Source organism: Macaca mulatta, chromosome 11 (genome assembly GCF_049350105.2).
Source record: "Macaca mulatta isolate MMU2019108-1 chromosome 11, T2T-MMU8v2.0, whole genome shotgun sequence".
In the NCBI taxonomy this organism is placed as follows: Eukaryota; Metazoa; Chordata; class Mammalia; order Primates; family Cercopithecidae; genus Macaca; species Macaca mulatta.
In genome coordinates, this window is record NC_133416.1 from 31,683,830 (window position 1) to 31,703,544 (window position 19,715).

A 19,715-nucleotide genomic window follows, 5' to 3' on the forward strand; every position below is an offset into this window, starting at 1 on the left:
AAAAATTTTTTTAGAAGAGCTGGTGCTTATCCAGGATCCATTTGCACCATTTCATCTTGTCCCTTCAGTCTTGTCATTATTATAAAAATAGAGGGTCTGCGATAAAAACTGGAGAAATCATATTACTTCAAACTCCCATTGGCAGTTAATATAGAGGACTCAGGAAACACTTTGTGTCCTCGTTTAGGAGTCGCTATCTGCTATCTCTCATCACAGTCATACAAACTTCAGGAATCAGGCTTCCATTCTATTGTAGTAATAGTTCTGTTACTGATCTTACAGGAATTAATTTTAATTCAATAAGCAAAATTTGAGTCTTTTCAATGAATGGCATACTGTCAAGCATAAAGAGATGAATAAGAATCAAGGAGTTTACAAAGGAATTTTTTAAAAAAGTAATACCCTTTAAAATAGCCACACATAAAATTAAATACTTAGGAATTAACTTGACCAGAGAAGTGAAAGATCTCTATAATGAAAACTATAAAACACTGATGAATGAAATTGAAGAGGACACCAAAAACTAGAAAAGTAATCCATGTTCATGGATTACAAGAATTGATATTGTTAAAATGTCCATACTACCACCCAAAGCAATATACAGATTCAATGTAATCCTTATCAAAATATCAATAACATTATTCATAGAAATAGAAAAAACAATCCTAAAATTTATATGGAACCACAAAAGACTGAGAATAGCCAAAGCTAACCTGAGCAAAAAAGAATAAAACTGGAGGAATCACATTACTTGACTTCAAATTTTACTACAAAGCTATGGTAACCAAAATAATGTGCTACTGGCATAAAAACAGACACAGAGACCAATAGAACAGAATAGAGAACTCAGAAACAAATCCACACTCCTACAGTGAACTCTTTCGACAAAGGTGCCAAGAACATATACTGGCGTAAAGACAGCCTCATCAGTAAATGGTGTTGGGAAAACTGGATATCCATATACAGTAGAATGAAACTAGACCCCTATCTCTCGCCATATACAAAAATCAAATCAAAGTGGATCAAAGACTTAAATCTAAGACTTCAAACTATGAAACTACTAAAAGAAAACATTTAGGAAAATCTCCAGGACATTGGTCTGGGCAAAAATTTATTGAGCAATACCCCACAAGCACAGGCTACCAAAGCAAGAATGGACAAATGGGATCACATCAAGTTAAAAAGCTGCTACACAGCAGAGGATACAATTTAAAAAGTGAAGAGACAAGCCCCAGAATGGGGGAAATATTTGCAAACAACCTATCTGATAAAGGATTAGTAACCAGAATATATAAGGAGCTCAAACAACTATATAGTAAAAAGTATAAAAATCCGGTCAAAAAATGAGCAAAATATTTGAATAACCATATCTCAAAAGAAGACATACAAATGACAAACAGGCATATAAAAAGGTGCTCAACATCACTGATCATCAGAGATATGCAAATCAAAACTACAATGAAATATTATTTCACCCCAGTTAAAATGGCCTATATCCAAAAGATAGGCAATAACAAATGCTGTCAATGATGTGGAGAAAAAGGAACCCTCATATGCTGTTGGTGGGAATGTAAATTAGAACAACCACTATGGAGAACACTTTGCATGTTCCTCAAAAAACAGTAGAAATACCAGATGGGCCAGGGGCCTTGGCTCACACCTGTAATCCCAGCACTTTGGGAGGCTGAGGTGGGTGGATCACTGGAGGTCAGGAGTTCAAGATCAGCCTGGCCAATGTAGCAAAATCCTGTCTCTACTAAAAATACACAAATTAGCCAGGCATGTTGGTACATGCTTGTAATCCCAGCTCTCAGGAGGCTGAGGCAAGAGAATCACTTGAACTTGGGAGGTGAAGGTTGGAGTGAACCAAGATCATGCCACTGCCCTCCAACCTGGGTGACAGAGTGAGACTCTGAAAAAAAACAAAAAACAAAAACAAAGAAATACTGTATGATCCAGCAGTCCCACTGCAAGGTATATACCCTAAAGAAAGGCAATCAGTATATCAAAGAGATATCTGCACTCCCATGTTTGTTACAGTACTGCTCACAATAGCTAAGATTTGGAAGCCACCTAAGTGTCCATCAACAGATGAATGGATAAAGAAAATGTGGTACATATACACAATGGAGTATTACTCAGCTATCAAAAAGAATGGGATTCAACAACATGGATGGAACTGGAGGTCATTAGGCTAAGTGAAATGAACCAGGCACAGAAAGACAACCATTGCATGTTTTCACTTATTTGTCAGATACAAAAATCATAACAATTGAACTCATGGACATAAAAAGTAGAAGGATGATTACCAGAGGCTGGGAAGGCAAGTGGGAGGGGAGAGATGAGAATGGTAAAGGGTGACAAAAAATAGAAGAATTAATAAGACCTACTATTTGATAGCACAATCGGGTGACTATAGTCAATAATAATGGTACATTTTAAAATAATGTAAAGAGTATAATTGGATTGCTTGTAATTCAAAGATAAATGCTTGAAGGGATAGATACCCCCTTCTCCATGATGTGCTTATTTCATATTGTGTACCTGTATAAAAATATCTCATGTACCCCATATATATATATACCTACTATGTACCCACAAACATTTTAAAAAATTAGAAAGAGTTTCCCTACAAAAGAAAAAAAAGAATCAAGGAGTTTACAAACTAGAGGGGGAAATATAAGCCCTGAATTTAAGAACAGACATGAATTTTTCAGAGTCAGTGTTTCCCAATTATGGTACCTGGACCATCAGATCCACCTGCGGAGGTGGTTAAGAAATATAGTTTCCTGGGTTACACACAAAACTACCGAGCCAGGATCTCTGAGGATGGAATAAAGAAATAATTTTTAACCAGGTTCCTTGATTCTTCATGCCTACAGTTTGCAAGCTACTGATGTGAAGATTGCTCTGGGCGGTTATAAAGGAAAATGAGTCATATGCAGTTATTCATCTGCCGTTGTCCGTGTTAGCACTCTAAATGGAGAAATTCTCATCATTTGTATGTCTTAAAATCAACTGGGGGACTTGGCCTGAAATATAGATTCCTGGTTGTGCCCTAGTAATTTCTTATTTAGTGGGTATGGGATAGGACCCAGGAATATACATTTTAATTATGCTACTAGTGATTCCAATGCAGTTCACTTTGTGGATAGCGTTATGAAAAGACCAAAACCACCGACCTGTTGGATTGCAGTTGGCTGCCATCTCTGTCACTCTATTCAGGATATGGCACTATTAAAGAGTATTATTTCAGGAGCTATAGCGGTATGGTGAGATTCCTGACAGGGCAAGTCCTATTATTAAGCAAGGCTAATGTAGTAAAATGGAATCCTCATTTAGCACTGTGGTTTGAATTGATGCAGCCAATTCATTGATTTATTTCAATGGAACATTATCAACTACTATCTAAATCAGAAAACTCGGACTTTTAAAAACCTGCACTATGTTCATTCAGATATGCATTCTTGATTGAAAATACAATTCAATAGATACAACACAGATTGGAACATTATTTCCTAAAACTGTAATGATCTCATGAAAAGTAATGCAAATATGAGATCTTGGTGCTGTTCAACATTGCACAGGTTGTCTGAAAGTATAATGTGGAATAGCAGTATATTCTGTCTTTTAAAGTCGTAAAAACCAAAGGCAAAAGGAAATCTAAATATGACAACTTACATCATATGTAAGGAACTCCATTGTGAGAAGGGTGGATGCTGAAAGCATCTCCTACTTCTTGCTCTCCGGTAGTCAGAAGTCTTCACAGGCCAAAGTGAAAGAATCCACAGAACCCCAAGTAAATTTCTAGTGAATATCATGTGAATACATAAAATATATCATGCAGACTCAAAAAGAGTCTTCTCCAAATTAGTTATCAAAAAAGAGAAAATTATACAAATTTTAGATAAGCTTATCCAAAACTATTCAACATGTTTGTTGTACAATTAACGTTAACTATCAAGAGGGAAAACATCTGACTCTAGAAAAAAACATTTAGCATGTTTTTGATTGATTAATATTAAAAAAAACTATTAAAGATCTTTCTGGAAGAGTCAGAATGACCTCTTTGTTGAGAATGTGCCCAGAACACTTTATCAACCTTATCAATCCCAGATGTCAAAAGCACTGAGGACTGACCTAACTTACAAATTATTTTCAGAATTGCAGTAACACACCACTGAAAAGGCTGCCCCTACAGTGCAGAAAAATAGTAGACAGAATTGAAGTATGTTAACGTGACAGATCAATATGTGGATTTCATCCCTTTACTAGACATCTTCATTAAATCCTCAGAATGGCTTCTGAACATGCTCTTGTCTGATACAAATGAGATATGGTTTCTCTGACTACCTGAGATCAACTTTTTATTACCCAATAAAAACAGCCTGGGGTACATCTCTAATGGATAGATCTCTCTTAATCCTGTGACTAAGGATCAAGGAATAGGTAAAAATACTGTTTGGGGGTTAAGGGAGAGAAGAGGACTGTCTCTTTTACTATATTATGATTAAAACCACAGGCTAATTTTCTCTGCTCTTAAATTTTCTAAACATTTAGCTTTACTTTTTGTTTTCTCACTGTTAATATGCCACACCAACACTAAGTAAAATTCCATTTAATCAAAATAGGTTGGAACCAAGATCATTTTATTAAAATCATATTTCTTGAAAACATGGGAAATGCCAATTTAATCTAAGAATTTCTGTGTGGAGGGGAAAGTACTGAATCTATTCTATCTGAGTAAGTGTAACTAGAGCTAAAATGGCCACTGCTCTTCCTTTTCTCCATTATGAATAAATTAGAATATTTTAAAAATCAATTAATATCCCATAAAAAATACATGAGCTCGTGTACTTACTAGACAATAATTGCCATTTATATTAGAATGAGATTACATAACATTTTTATATGTTTCACCTATTACAAATTTGCTTCATTTGTTATTTGTTATTTTCTAATTATGTTTGTGCTGCTAAGATATTTTGTTAATTTGGTTCAGTTAACCAAGCTGTTGGTAATTTTGCTTGTAATTTGTAAAGGCTTTGTAGAGGCTGGTAATTTTTTACTGGAAACACTTATTCTCAGTCAAAAATGGAAACTATTACCATATGTAAATATAAAGCTGGCTTAAAGGGGAAAAGAGTATAAAGGCAGGATGTGGATGACTTACTCTCACTTTTTCACCCTGCAGGAAAAGTTCAAAATGCGCACCTTACTGATTATTGGAACTGATTTTTCAAACATTTCTCACATGAAATGTAGCAGGAATTACACTAAACTGGCTGAATTGTATGAAATAAAGTAGATGGTTCTTGAGTAAAATTTTTTTTTTTTTTTTTTTTTTTTTTTTGAGACAGGGTCTTGCTCTGTCACCCAGGCTGGAATGCAGTGTTGCAATCAAGGCTCACTCCAGCCTCTACCACTTGGGATCAAGGGATCCTCCCACCTCAGCCTCCCAAGTAGCTGGGACTACAGGCACACACCACCATGCCTGGCTAATTTTTTTTTTTTTTTTTTTTTTTTTGAGACGGAGTCTCGCTGTGTCTCCCAGGCTGGAGTGCAGTGGCGTGATCTCGGCTCACTGCAAGCTCCGCCTCCCGGGTTCACGCCATTCTCCTGTCTCAGCCTCCCAAGTAGCTGAGACTACAGGCGCCCGCCACCACGCCCGGCTAGTTTTTTGTATTTTTAGTAGAGACGGGGTTTCACCATGTTAGCCAGGATAGTCTCGATCTCCTGACCTCGTGATCCACCCGCCTCGGCCTCCCAAAGTGCTGGGATTACAGGCTTGAGCCACCGCGCCCGGCCGCCTGGCTAATTTTTTGTATTCTTAGTAGAGACAGGTTTTTACCATGTGGCCTAGGCTGGTGTCAAACTCCTGGGCTCAAGTGATCTTCCTACTTTGGCTTCCCAGAGTGTTGAGATTACAGGCATGAGCCACCACACCCAGCCAGATGTCTTCTTTAAGTAATATTATTACAACTAAAACCAGTTTTTGAGTATAATTAAACAGGTTGTTGTAAACAAGAACAATGTGATAATGATGATGCTATTTTTTGTATATTGATCTATATTTATGTTTCAGCTATTTGAGAAAGTCAAAGAAGTTTGTCCAAATGTGCATGAGAAGATCAGAGCTATTTATGCAGATCTCAGTCAGAATGACTTTGCCATCAGCAAAGAGGACATGCAGGAGCTTCTCTCCTGTACAAACATAATCTTTCACTGTGCAGCCACTGTACGCTTTGATGACACTCTCAGGTACATTCCCATTTCCCTCTCATGGTTTGTATACATTTGTGTGCATGTAAATTTCTTCATAGTTTCTGTAAAGAAAAAAAAAAAAGAAATACACTCTCAACAACAACAAAAAAACATACAAAGAAGCAAAACTCCTCCCAAATCCCACCATCTAGAAACAACCATTTACTATTGTGGAGAACATTCACTCCAATTTTTCTTTATGTATCTATGATTACATAGGTGTATGTTCAATTTTACTGGAAGAAAATGGCATCCTAGCGAGGATGATCTTTTGCAACCTGCTCAGTTATATTTTTTGATATCTAACATTGTCAATAAATATTCTATTATAATTTGTAATGATTACATGACATTCCATTGAACATATGTATAATATATTAAACCAGTTCTATGTTGGTGAACATTTGGATTGTTTTAATTTTTCACTATTATAAACAACACTGCAGTGAACATCTGTATGCATGTATATTTTTCACCCCTTTGTGTGCTCTTCTTGAGACAAATTCCTAGAAATACAATTATCAGATACATATCAGATGTACCCAGGTTATGAACAGTTTGCATTTTCACACATAATGCTAAATTGCTCTCCAAAAATGTGGTATTTGCTTACACTGTCTCTGTGCACATGAATGCTCATTTTTACAGTCACAAAATAATACTATAATTTTAAAATTATTTTTAATGTTGCTAATAGGATAATGGAAACGGTAGCACATGTTCTGATTTGTATTTCTTTGATGATTACAAACGCTAATGATATTTAAATGCTTATAGGCATTTTGTTCTTTGTGAAATGCCTATTCATGTTCTTTGCTTTCTTTGCCTATTTTTCTTTTCTTTTTTTTTCTTTTTCTTTTTCTTTTTTTTTTTTTTTGAGAAGGAGTCTCGCTCTGTCGCCCAGGCTGGAGTGCAGTGGCGCGATCTCGGCTCACTGCAAGCTCCACCTCCCGGGTTCACACCACTCTCTTCCCTCAGCCTCCTGCATAGCTGGGACTACAGGTGCCCGCCGCCACGGCCAGCTAATTTTTTGTATTTTTAGTAGAGACAGTGTTTCACCACGGTAGCCAGGATGGTCTCGATCTCCTGACCTCGTGATCCGCCAGCCTCGGCCTCCCAAAGTGCTGGGATTACAGGCGTGAGCCACCGCGCCTGGCCCTGAGCCACTGGGCCCGGCCCACCTATTTTTCTATTGAAACATTTTTTTCTTATTAATATTAAGACTTCTTGAAAGTTTCAGCATTGTAATTTTTTTTTTTTTTTTTGAGACAGAGTTTCGCTCTTGTTGCCCAGGTTGGAGTGCAATGGCAGGATCTTGGCTCACTACAACCTCTGCCTCCTGGGTTCAAGCGATTCTCCTGCCTGAGCCTCCTGAGTAGTTGGGATTATGGGTGCCCGCCACCACGCCCGGCTAATACTTTTCTATTTTTAGTAGAGACGGGGTTTCATCATGTTGGCCAGGCTGGTCTCGAACTCCTGACCTCAGGTAATCCACCCGCTTTGGCCTCCCAAGTGCTGGTATTACAGGCGTGAGCCACTGCACCCGGCCATTAAACTCTTCATCTTTTATAAGGCTCAAACTATTTTAACAATTTATCAAACGTCTTTCAAGTCTATTATTTATGCAGTTATTTATAATTTCCCCTAGTATTTTTATGGTTTCATTTTCACATTTAGATATTTGATCCATTTATAAAGTATTTACCTAGAAAGAGGAATACAGGAAAATTCTGTAAGGAGAGTGATGCAGATGTGAAAGTAAAGCAGCTTTATTTTTTTTGTGTGCCATATGGTTACTTTTAAACAATATTTGTTAAATATTTTTACTCTTTATCTGATATAAAGCTCTTAAACTAAATTTCAGTTTTTAAAGTATTCTGTTACATTAAATCAGGCTTTCACTTCCAGTACTGTATCATTTTAATTACTGTAATTTTTATTATATTAGAGCAAGTATACTCACAGCACTCTATTTTTTTTTTTTTTTGAGACGGAGTCTCGCTCTGTTGCCCAGGTGGAGTGCAGTGGCATGATCTCGGCTCACTTTAACCTTCACCTCCTGGGTTCAAGTGATTCTCTTGCCTCAGCCTCCCGTGTAGCTGGAACTACAGGCATGCACCACCATGCCCAGATAATTTTTGTATTTTTGGTAGAGACAGGGTTTCACAATCATGGCCAGGCTGGTCTCGAACTCCTGACCTCAGGTGATCCACCTGCCTCAGCCTCCTAAAGTGCTGGGATTATAGGCGTGAGTTTCCGCACCCAGCCGCACTTTCATTTTTATAGAATTTTCGTAACTGTTCTCTTTGCATATACTTCTTGATTAAATTTAAGATAATTTTGCCAAGTTTTTAAAAATCTTGGGAGTTTGATTAGAATTACCTTGTATATGTAGAATACTTTAAAAACATTTAGCATATTTAAAATATTGATTCTTCCTATCCAAAAACAATATATGTTTTCCCATTTATTCAATTTTTTGTTATTTGTTTTTTGTCATTATATATTCATTTATGATGAATTTCATATATTTTAAATGTTCAACTTTGAACATTTCTTCCCTTTTATTCTCTAATTTTTATTTATATACAGGCAAGCTAGTGATTTTTTACATAATTTTTATCAGTGGACACCTAACTGAATTATAGTACATTTCAGCTTTTTTAAAAGCTGCTTCTATTTTCCAGGTATGCAATTATATAATCTGACAGTAATTTTTGTGGCTGTCTTTTTAGTATCTGTATCTGTTCTTTAATTTTATTTTTCTTTCTAATTAATCACAGGACTAGGACTTCAGAACAATGTTAAGTAGCAGTGTGATTGTAGGCATTATTCCCACCACAGATGTTACAAGCAGTGCTCCTAGCTTTTCACCATTAAGAATGATATTGGCTAGCAAATTTAAATATATGTTGCTTAATCATTTTATTCCTATTCTAGTGAATTTGTTTAATTAAATTGGAAATGGAAATTAAACATCGTTTTAAACTTTTCAAAATACATATATATTCTTATATAGTTTTTCTCTTTTGAGTTAAATTAAATTAGTAAGTTTCCTGGTATTGGATAAACCATGTATTCCTAGAATGAACTATTTCATTGTTATCACATACTGTTTATATAGCTTTGTATTCTACTAGCTGCAATTTTAGATTTTGACACCAATTTTCATGTCTGGCCTGGACCTTTACCAACTTACATTGCTCATTTAAAAATTCTACTGTTGCTCCCCTCAAGTTTATTTATATTTTCCAACTTCTTCAGTTAGATGCTTAATTTACATGTTTTTGTTCTTTTAATGGCTGCCTATAGAAGCACCTTTACAAATTCAGAGGATTGTAATTCTTTTTTCAGTTGATTAGAACCAACTGTCCTCTAGATATATGTACAGTGTGTCAGTGAATAGGATTTATGTGCACAAAACACATCATCACTACATAAAACATTCTGAGTATCACATAACTGTGTAGCCATGACCCATCCTTCTCTCCCTAGTGTTTGGTGCAGCCACCAAAATCTGATAGGTATGCCAGTTATTGGAGTAGGTACAGTTATAGCAAGGCATGATGCTGACTTACCTCATTGTATTTCCTTCTACTTAATCTTCTCTAGACATGCTGTGCAACTTAACGTCACTGCCACCCGGCAACTCTTGCTTATGGCTAGTCAGATGCCAAAGCTGGAAGCCTTTATACATATCTCTACTGCCTATTCAAATTGTAACCTGAAGCACATCGATGAAGTTATCTATCCGTGCCCTGTGGAGCCAAAAAAAATCATTGATTCCCTTGAGTAAGTTGGTCTAATAAAGGGATCAAGGGGCGGGTAGAATGTTGTTCTCTTTGATTCTTTGTAGCTATTAATGAGATGATGAAGTGAAACACTTTTGAAGCAAATGTTTTGAAATGGTGCTAGCTTTAGCTACCTTGTCTGCTAGTTCTGGTGGGGAATATATTGCTAAAAGAGAAAGGGGATAGAAAATTCTTAAACATTTTGTGGAATTGTGTAGGATTGTGAGGTACTTGGGAATACTATACATGGAAGTGGTTTCTCAGATCTTAATGAACTTAGCATTGTCACTAGATAAAGCAAGTAGAATGTATAGAATAAAAGTTCAGAAGAAAAATTTTCAGTTCAGACTGACATGAGTCTGGTGTAGCTCCACCAGTAACTACCTGTGTGACTTTGAGCAACTTCCTTTTCCTCTCTGAGCCCCAGGTCCTTCATTTGTAAAATGGGCCCATTTTATAGTTGTGAAGTTGAATAGTTACACTTATTGCAGTATTAGGGAGTGTTTAACATCACTTAATCAAATGATTCTTAAAAAAGAACTAGTGGCTGGGCGCGGTGGCTCACGCCTGTAATCCCAGGACTTTGGGAAGCTGAGGCTAGTGGATCACCTGAGGCCAGGAGTTCGAGACCAGCCTGGCCAACATGGCGAAACCCCATCTCTACTAAAAATACAAAGATTAGCTGGGTATGGTAACAGGTGCCAGCTACTTGGGAGGCTGAGGCAGGAGAATCACTTGAACCTGGGGAGAATCGCTTGAACCTGGGAGGCAAAGGTTGCAATGAGCCGAGATTGTGCCATTGCACTCCAACCTGGGCAACAAGAGTGAAACTCTGTCTCAAAAAAAAAGGGGGGGTGGGGGGAAGAACTGATGAAGAATAAGAATTGCTCCAATATCTAGCAGAAGGTGACAGTCTCTTGACTTATTTGACTGAGACACACTTTCCTTACTGTCCTATGATGCAAGAGAAATAATGTCTAGGATTTTTCTCTTCTTGCCAACCAGCAGAAACCACTTTCATCTTAGGACACAGCTCAGGTCTTATTCTAAGTTTGTTTTCTGCTTATTTATTCTACTGCTCCATTTTACTAAGCTTACCTTTAAAAAAAACAAAAAACAAAAAAACTACATAAAAAGTATTACAACAGAAAGATGGACTATTTCACAATGAATTTGTCACATTATAATTTTATATAATACTGTATTTATATTTAATATAAACTCTTTAAAAAGTTTTAGCTAAATCAAGAGTTTGTTCCCTTCAGGGCAAATATTTTTATCTCCTCCAGCTCTGAGAATAGATATTTTTGTCTGTCATGTAAAAATATCCAGGACAAAGAAGAATGAAAGTCATCTAAAGGATCTGGAGGTTAAAGTTGCTAATAAATGGAGGTTTGCTAAATTGGTACAGAGAAAAATTTTAGAGTGCAGAGTTCATCAGGATAGTGGGAGAAAAAGCAGGTGTACTCTGAGGCCCAAAGTCTAGACAATAAAGTATGTTTAAAGCCTCAGAGCATTTTCAGGATGGAATTGGTTTCTGTCAGTTACCCTCTTATGGTGTTGTCTCTTGGTAAATGTGATGCTTTCATATTTGATATGTCCAGGAGAGAGGCAGACCCCTTTTGATTCCAGACTGTTTCCTGGACCTTCTCCACTGCTGATCTCTCTAACACCTGACAGGTCATAGTGCAGTTTGAGGTAGCAAAAGAGCCCAAGAGTACATCAGAGAAAAGAAGTAAGAGGCCAGGTGTGGTGGCTTACGCCTGTAATCCCAGCACTTTGGGAGGCCAAGGTGTGTGGATCACCTGAGGTCAGGAGTTCGACACCAGCCTGACCAACATGATGAAACCCCGTCTCTACTAAATACAAAAAATTAGCTAGGTGTGGTGGCACATGCCTGTAATCTCAGCTACTTGGGAGGCTGAGGCAGTAGAATCACTTGAATCCAGGAGGTGGAGGTTGCAGTGAACTGAGATTGCACCATTGCACCCCAGCCTGGGCAACAAGAGCAAAACTTTGTCTCAAAAAAAAAGAAAAGAAAAGAAAAGAAGTAAGAGTTCACCCATAGAGAAGGGCTTCTCTAGGTACTCCATACCACTTCCTCCCAAACTGTGTCCAGACACAAAATACCCCTAGGTTTCAAAAAAGAATAAACTCACCTCCCAGAGGAAGAGTTGATTTACCTTCAGACATTCAGCACTTTCCATCCTCCCTCAAGTATATGTTAATCAGACAAGGCAGGTAATTGCTACATGATTTATGAACAAACTGCAACTGACATTTGTACAAAATTTTTAATGTCCATTTGTCATTTACTGCTCTCCAAGGATAACAATTATTTAAGCAACTAATTAGAACTAGGAATGAAGTTACTTTATCTCAACAGATAAATTTTGGGTGCAATTAAGGAACTAAGTTTTTTTAAAAAATAGAGAAAAGTAATACTTATTATTTGCTAATTCAAGATTAATTAGGACATCCAGCCCTCCCCTTACTTTCATGCTGCAGTCACAAAGAAGTAAGGCCTTCCCTCCTCACACTCTGCCTGCATGTGCACTCGAAACTCTCTGTTTGTTCCTAGAGTTTATTTCCCCTTCTGCTTCACCTGGTTAATTCTTACTCAGACATCAAGGCTCCCCAGTGAAGCTCTCTGGCCTAGGCACCCTTCCCAAGTGCCCCCATAGTACCCAGTGTCCAGCTTTATTATTGCTCGTAACACAGGTCATTCTGAATGTCTGGTTGCTTATCTACATTCTACATTAGACAATGAGCTTCTCAGTGGAAGAGGATATTTCTTGCTCCTCTTTGCATCTCCAGCTAGGGACTCAATGCTCGCTGAATGAATGAAAAGCTTTTGGTGGCACTACATGATTATTGTTGATACTGTTTTGACTGTGTTTGTTTGTTTGTTTTGACTGAAGCAAGAATAGATGACAGAATTCCATCACAAGCTGATATTTTGGGATGCAGAAGTCTTAAGTATAAAATATCTATCCATTTCCCCACATCTTACCCTTGTTTCTGGTTGTTCATTTTTTTCTTCTTAAACTTTGAATGAAACCTATATGTTAAGTTTTGAATAGCACTTTAAACCCAGCAACCCCTCACCAACTATACCATGATCTACAACTATTTCAATGACTCCTATACCAGAGGGAATTTTTGGAAGTTTTAGAATAAAAACATTAAAAATCATTCTGAATAAATACCAATTCACCTAAATCCAGGTTTTGTTTCTTTGTTTTAGGAAAATACTTTGTTCCTTTGATTAATTCTCTATTTAGTCATTGATCTGTGTTAAAATAGAATTATTTTCCAAGGTTTTTAGGTTTCTATTTCCCTTGGGAGTTTTTCTTTCTTTCAGTGCAACAGAGAAATGCCTGGGGGACAGTTTTTTGTTTCTGTTGTTGTTGTTGTTAACGGTAACTTCCAGGAGTCTAGTGGCTGCCTTTGCTCTTAGTAGTTCAGCAGTTCTTACTTATTTATTTATAAGGAACCAGGAGTTAGACAACAAGATGATCTTGAAACTGTACTCTTGGCATTATATTCTCAAGAAAATCACTGTGACGATGTAAAATGAAACTTTATTTTTCCAGAAAATCAGTTGAATGGGAATTCCAGGTCTGGGAAATAAAGAAGGATTTGCATTTTTGGCCCGGAGCTTTCCTGATTGCTTGGGGAGCAGTGGTACTGCTCAGGGTTGTTAATAATGGGACTGTGAACGTGAACCCCATGCTTACACCCTGGTCCCAACCTTTGCAGTCTCTGCTCGTTCAGCTCCCCCCATTTTCTATTCATCCTGTATCCCGAGACTGTCAGGCCTGAGCTCCCTTTCTTTAGCCCCTATCTAAAAACTTTTAGCATTACCTTGGCCCTGAAATATTCCAGAAAGATGAAATTTGATTTTGTTAGTACAAAAACTTTAGCACATTAGCATAAATATATTTTTAAAATAACTTAAATCAGGAGTTAATGCTTTTAATGAGTATGACAAGCATGGCCGTTAATCAGTGTTAAGCAACTCATTTTCCAGGTTCTTATATCTGTAGTTGTCTTCCGCCCCTCATCCCAGTCACCAATTCTGATTCTGACTCAGCTCTACCTTCATATTACCAGCTTCTGCCTAGCTGGTGTGCATAAATGGATCAGGGATTGCCAGTGAAATTCCAGTTTTCCAGAATAACAGCTTATGTAGAATGTTTATTTTTTAAAATGCACCTCACTGACCAAGAAAAGCAGGGTTTTATGGTTGGTGCTTTCCTTATTTTTTAGGTCAAGGTAACTCCTCTTAGGGAAACCAGTGTAGAAGAAAAGGGCTTTTGTGCCTGTATAAAAACCTGGAATAACTAGAACCAGGTACTAGAAAAACAGAATCACAAATATTTATGGCTCTATTGAACATATGTAAATAAATCTGAATTAAGAAGGGAAGGGGGGACATGAATCATTACTGAGCAACGAGCAAGACACTTTCACCGACATTTAATTCCATAACGTAATATTGTAGGGTTGATGTTATTATCACTGCTATACTCATCACGGAGCAAAAAGCTCAGAAAGGCTAAGTAACTCCTTGAAAGTCTCTCAGACACAATTTTTATCCATGGCCACTTGATTCTGAAGCCCACGGTCTTTCCAGTCTACTCACAAACTTGGCAGTGGTAGAGATTAAAAGGTGCTTTCTGGCCGGGCGCGGTGGCTCACACCTGTAATCCCAGCACTTTGGGAGGCCGAGGCGGGCAGATCACGAGGTCAGGAGATCGAGATCATCCTGGCTAATGCAGTGAAACCTCATCTCTACTAAAAATACAAAAAATTAGCCGGCGTAGTCCCAGCTACTCGGGAGGCTGAGGCAGGAGAATGGCATAAACCCGGCAGGCGGAGCTTGCGGTGAGCCGAGATCGCGCCACTGCACTCCAGCCTGGGCGACAGAGCGAGACTCCGTCTCAAAAAAAAAAAAAAAAAAAAAAAAAAAAAGAGCACCACACGTGCTTTCTTAAGATACAGACTATGTTCCAAAGAGTTCATATCCAAGACAAACAGAACAGGGCAGAATTATACACGTGCGGTGGTGGGGAAACTGGTGGAGTGGAGGGAGGCGTATGAGAAGACTTGGAAGAGTGGATAGAGAGCGGATAGGTGAGATGTGCACACGTGCCCGGCAGGGCAGCTGGAGCTGGGAAAGCCACGCGTGTTTGGGACACAGCCAGAAGTCCATCTTGGCAGCACACGTGTTACGTGTAGGGAAGCAGTTAGAGATCAAACTGGAGAGGTAGGCTGGGCCATACTGTGGAGATTTTGCATACTATGCAGAGGAATTGTATTTAATTCTCTAGGCAGTGGAGATCTATTGAAGGAGGGCCATGTGTGTGCATGCATTTTTGTGTGTAATTTTGGGTTGTTTGTTCATTTGTTTTCATCATGGAAAAGTGCCAATGAAAGTGGGCTTCAGGAATATTAATATGGCCAGAGGTCGGGGAAGGCAGTGGATTAGCATAGGGAGTAGACAGAGGAGGCGAGACTCATTACCAGAGAGGAGTGGTATGGAAGACAAGAACCAGGGCATGGCAACAGATATAAAAAACACCTCCATGTTTTGGGAAATAAAAAAACAGTAGGACATGGCTACTGCTTTGCATATGGGGTTGCACCTATCAAATTAACTCCAATTAGAACATGCATACTTGTCATGTTTTGCATTTCTTGTACCAGGGATTTAATTCTTTTAAAATTCAATTCTGTTGAAATTTTACTCCAAGAAGCAATGCGTTTTTGAGAGCTAATCCTGATATATTCAAATCTCAATGACTTCAGTTTATGGAGTGAACTTCTTTTAAATTAGTGATTCCCTGATTTGCCTGACTGTTGGAATTTCCAGGGCATGTTGAAAATACAGATTATCAGACTCTTAACTCTGCAGATGTATTTAGTGATTCTCAAATGGCACCCAGGAATCTGGATTTTTCCCAGGGGCCCTGTGTAATTCATATTTATGAGCAGGCAAGTTTGGGAAAGAGGGCCTTAAGGAACTTTTTCACTGAGCAGTCTTCATTTGAAATTAGGACCATTTATCTTCTTTATCTCTATGCTCCCTCTTTCTCCTGCTCTCCTTGCCTCCTGTTGTCTTTCAGTTCTTAGAAGTTTTAATTAAAAGTTCCTAGTAGATCTGTACCTACTAAAAACCACACTTCTGAGGCTACACGGTCACCAGAAGACACAGCTAATCTGCCATGTAAAAAAGGAGAGGCGGCATGTGCACTGAGGGTGCAGGTGTGAGAGGCAGGGGAATGGAGGCCCCCCCAGCCAGCAGCAGTGGCCCTTATCACAGCCCTCTGGGAGATATGAAAGGAGGTCAGATGTTGGAAAGTAGTCTTTTTTGCCTTCGTGCTATAGAACACGTTGTTAACACTAAAAAAGCTGATCTCTTCTAGGGGAATGGTGAAAGCTGATTCTAGCACTTGTGCTTTTAATTTCAGGACGGCACAGCTTCAAAATATTTAAGTAGCTAAATAAAAATGAAAATTCTGTGTACTTTTATATTAGCAGGCTTTAAATTACAAACCAGAATAAGATTAAATTGTTTCTTAACCAAACTGAGTAATTTTCACAATGGCAGGCCATTGTCAGGACATTCAGCATCTGGCTCATGTTTGAGCCAGGCTAGGTGCTCTGTAAAAGTCTTGAGGGAAATAAAGAGGCCAATTCTCCATAAGCATTATGCTCAGAAATACCCTGCTTCCCACTGGAAAGTTTAAGTTGACCTTGAAGCCACCTTCACCAAACCAAGGTTGGTCAACACTTTTCACCACTGCCACTGGACACTTTACTTCCAATTTTGTTTCCTGCTCTACAAAGATATCCCCTTCCTTCCTTTCCCACATTCTCTCTACAACCTTGTCTTCTTTTGAGTTCATCTGCTCTCCCTTATCATTGTCTATCTCTGCTTCCTAAAACTTCATATAGTACAGAAATTGGCCCATCAAGATTATCATGCAGAAGAGCATCCATTTACTGAATAAGGCAGCTGGCTCCTGGGGGCAGAAAGGTGATTAGACCTGCGATAAAAATTATCATCCCTGTTCTTCTGGACTCACTGTCCAGTGGGGAGTAAGACACATAAGCAAATACAACTTGATAACTACAACAATCAAGAGAATGACATAATCTAGCCTGGAGAAAGAGAGAGCAAACGTTATCATAAGGCAGTGTGTCCACTACTTACTCTCTAACAGATTTCCTGATAAACTACAAGGCTTGCCCACTTCTTGCATAAGAAAATTGAGGGGATCAGGGGAGGGGAAATACATATGCCTCTTGGTATTTCATTCAGTAAATACACAAATAATTAAACTATTAATGATATAATCATGTTGCTTCAATAAGTTTGAATCCAAAATTGGTAGTAATCTTTAGAAGAAATTGTGTATGTGTGTATATGTGAACACACATAGACATATACATACTGCTTTCTGAAATTTTAAATGACTTTATGCTTCTTCTGAAGCAATTCAAGGTTAGAATTTGAGACCCATGGGTTCAAAACATCTTCTTGAGTATACTGGAGGACATTTAGATTAATTTCAGACATGCATTTTGGTTTATGTAGTGTTTTTTTATCTATGCTAACTTATTTACTGTTTTAAAAACAAATTGAGAACAAACAACAGCAGCAACCCTGAACTGACTGTTTAAGTCCTAAGAATGGCTTGGCCCAACCAGTGGATGTGCATGTTTATTACACTAATCTCCTCTGAACCTAGGAAGTGGCTGGATGAGCTGCAGATGGTCTAGATGTATTATAAATGATATTTTATTTTTATTTGTTTTATTTATTTATTTATTTTCAGACAGGGTCTCTGTCACCCAGGCTAGAGTATGGTGGCACAATTATGGCTCATTGGAGCCTCCAACTCCCAAGCTCAAGCAATCCTTTTCCCTCAGCCTCCTGAGTAGCTGGAACTACAGGTGGACGCCATCATGCCCCACTAATTTTTTAAAACTTTTTTGTAGAGGCCGGGTGTTATTATGTTGCCCAGGCTGGTCTCAAACTTCTGGACTCGAATGATCCTTCTTCCTCAGCCTCCCAAAGTGCTGGGATTACAGGTTTGAGTCACCGCACTGGGCCAGAAATGACATTTTAAAACTATTACCGACAAAGATGTATGCTCACTGGTTGTTTTATTAAAAAATAACAATGCCTTAGGTTTATTGGCTCATTTTGTTTTATCAAAGAGCTTAAATGCAGTTTTGAATATTCCTGTTTACCCTCATGATAATTTAGAATGAGTATAATTATTGCCATTTTCACAAGTACAGTTGGAACGAGATAATTTATATTCTTGTTTATCCTCATGAGAATTTAGAATGAGTATAATTATTGCCATTTTCACAAGTACAATTGGAATGAGAAGATAAAACAGTGGAGGACAGGTGTAGCTGAGAGTAGCAGAGGCAAGTCATCTATAGAATATTAAAATTTCTTGCATGCGTGCTGTCAGAAATCTACAAAACCAAAATTTTCTAAGACAAGCAAACTCACCAAGCTTTATAAGGCCCCTATCCCCCAAGTATTATCCTTTCCGTGTACCCCAGCATTAATTACAGCAACTGGTACTGGCCATGTGACATACATTCCCAGCACATTTTTGGGCTCTGATGTTTTCTAGGATTTTTTTCTTCATAGCCTTATTGAAATTAAGCTCTATTCCCTCAAGACCTGGTTTTCTTAAACTACATATTTTTGCAGGTGAGAGAAAAATGGTCTCAGGTCAGTCAATCCACTGTATGAAATGAGATAGTGGTAGGATTATTGTTAAGATGGAGAGGTGTCCGCATCATCCTGTATTCTTTCCCAGGCCCCAGGTGACCATATAATTAAAATACCCTAGATATTTCTATGTAGTGGAAGTTGTTTTTAATTCTAGAACCCCTCAATCTTTCTCTATTCAATTTAAATGAAAAGCTATTTGAGTATCCAGAACACACTCAGCACTAATAGAAGCAAAGCAAGAAAAATGGAAACATTATAGTCAAGGCCCATGTTCTAACTCAGGATCAAATGAGGCATTAAAATTGAAAGTTGTGATTCTGAATACGTCTTAACATCATGTACATCTTAGTGGCTCAAAAATTTGTCATGTCAGCCAAGTGGTAACTGAAGATTTTCTACAATCAAAATAGTATAGTTCTGTGGAAATAGATGTACCACATTGATTAGAAAAATCACACTAGCATATTTCGGCAGCTTAATTTTTAAAAAGCTATATTATATCAATAATTTAACCACATAGATCTGTTAACTAGAAGAATGTTACATATATAATTGACAATACTTTTGTTGCTTTCTTAGAGAGGTGTAGATAGACTTTGGGGTTATCAAGTGGTTCTGACATATTTTTAAGAAAGATTAGGCTGATGCTATGTAACTTTGTTATTCATGATACACATTATCTTGTAAATAGGAGTAGTCAATAATCGTGATTTTGAAGCTATTTCAGAGCACTATAATCACCCCACTTGACAGACTTCAGAATTTACTGGAAATCTCTGGAGATAATTATCAAATTATTAGCATAGACTTTAAACAGATCTTCAAAAATGCATTACATAGGTTTGCTAAAACAGATTGTAAGTCTGCCAAAAGTAGTCGCTTTGATTTGA

At 37.8% G+C, this 19,715-nt stretch overlaps 1 protein-coding gene across 3 annotated transcripts in view; it reads left to right on the top strand.

Annotated features, from left to right (window-relative positions):
• The window catches only part of FAR2 (fatty acyl-CoA reductase 2), a 185,825-nt gene that overhangs the window by 143,251 nt on the left and 22,859 nt on the right, over positions 1–19,715 (top strand). For all 3 annotated transcript variants that reach the window (XM_077952828.1, XM_015151153.3, NM_001265709.1), the window contains 2 exon segments: positions 6,086–6,261; positions 9,877–10,056. In XM_077952828.1, the coding sequence (XP_077808954.1) occupies positions 6,086–6,261; positions 9,877–10,056 (356 nt within the window).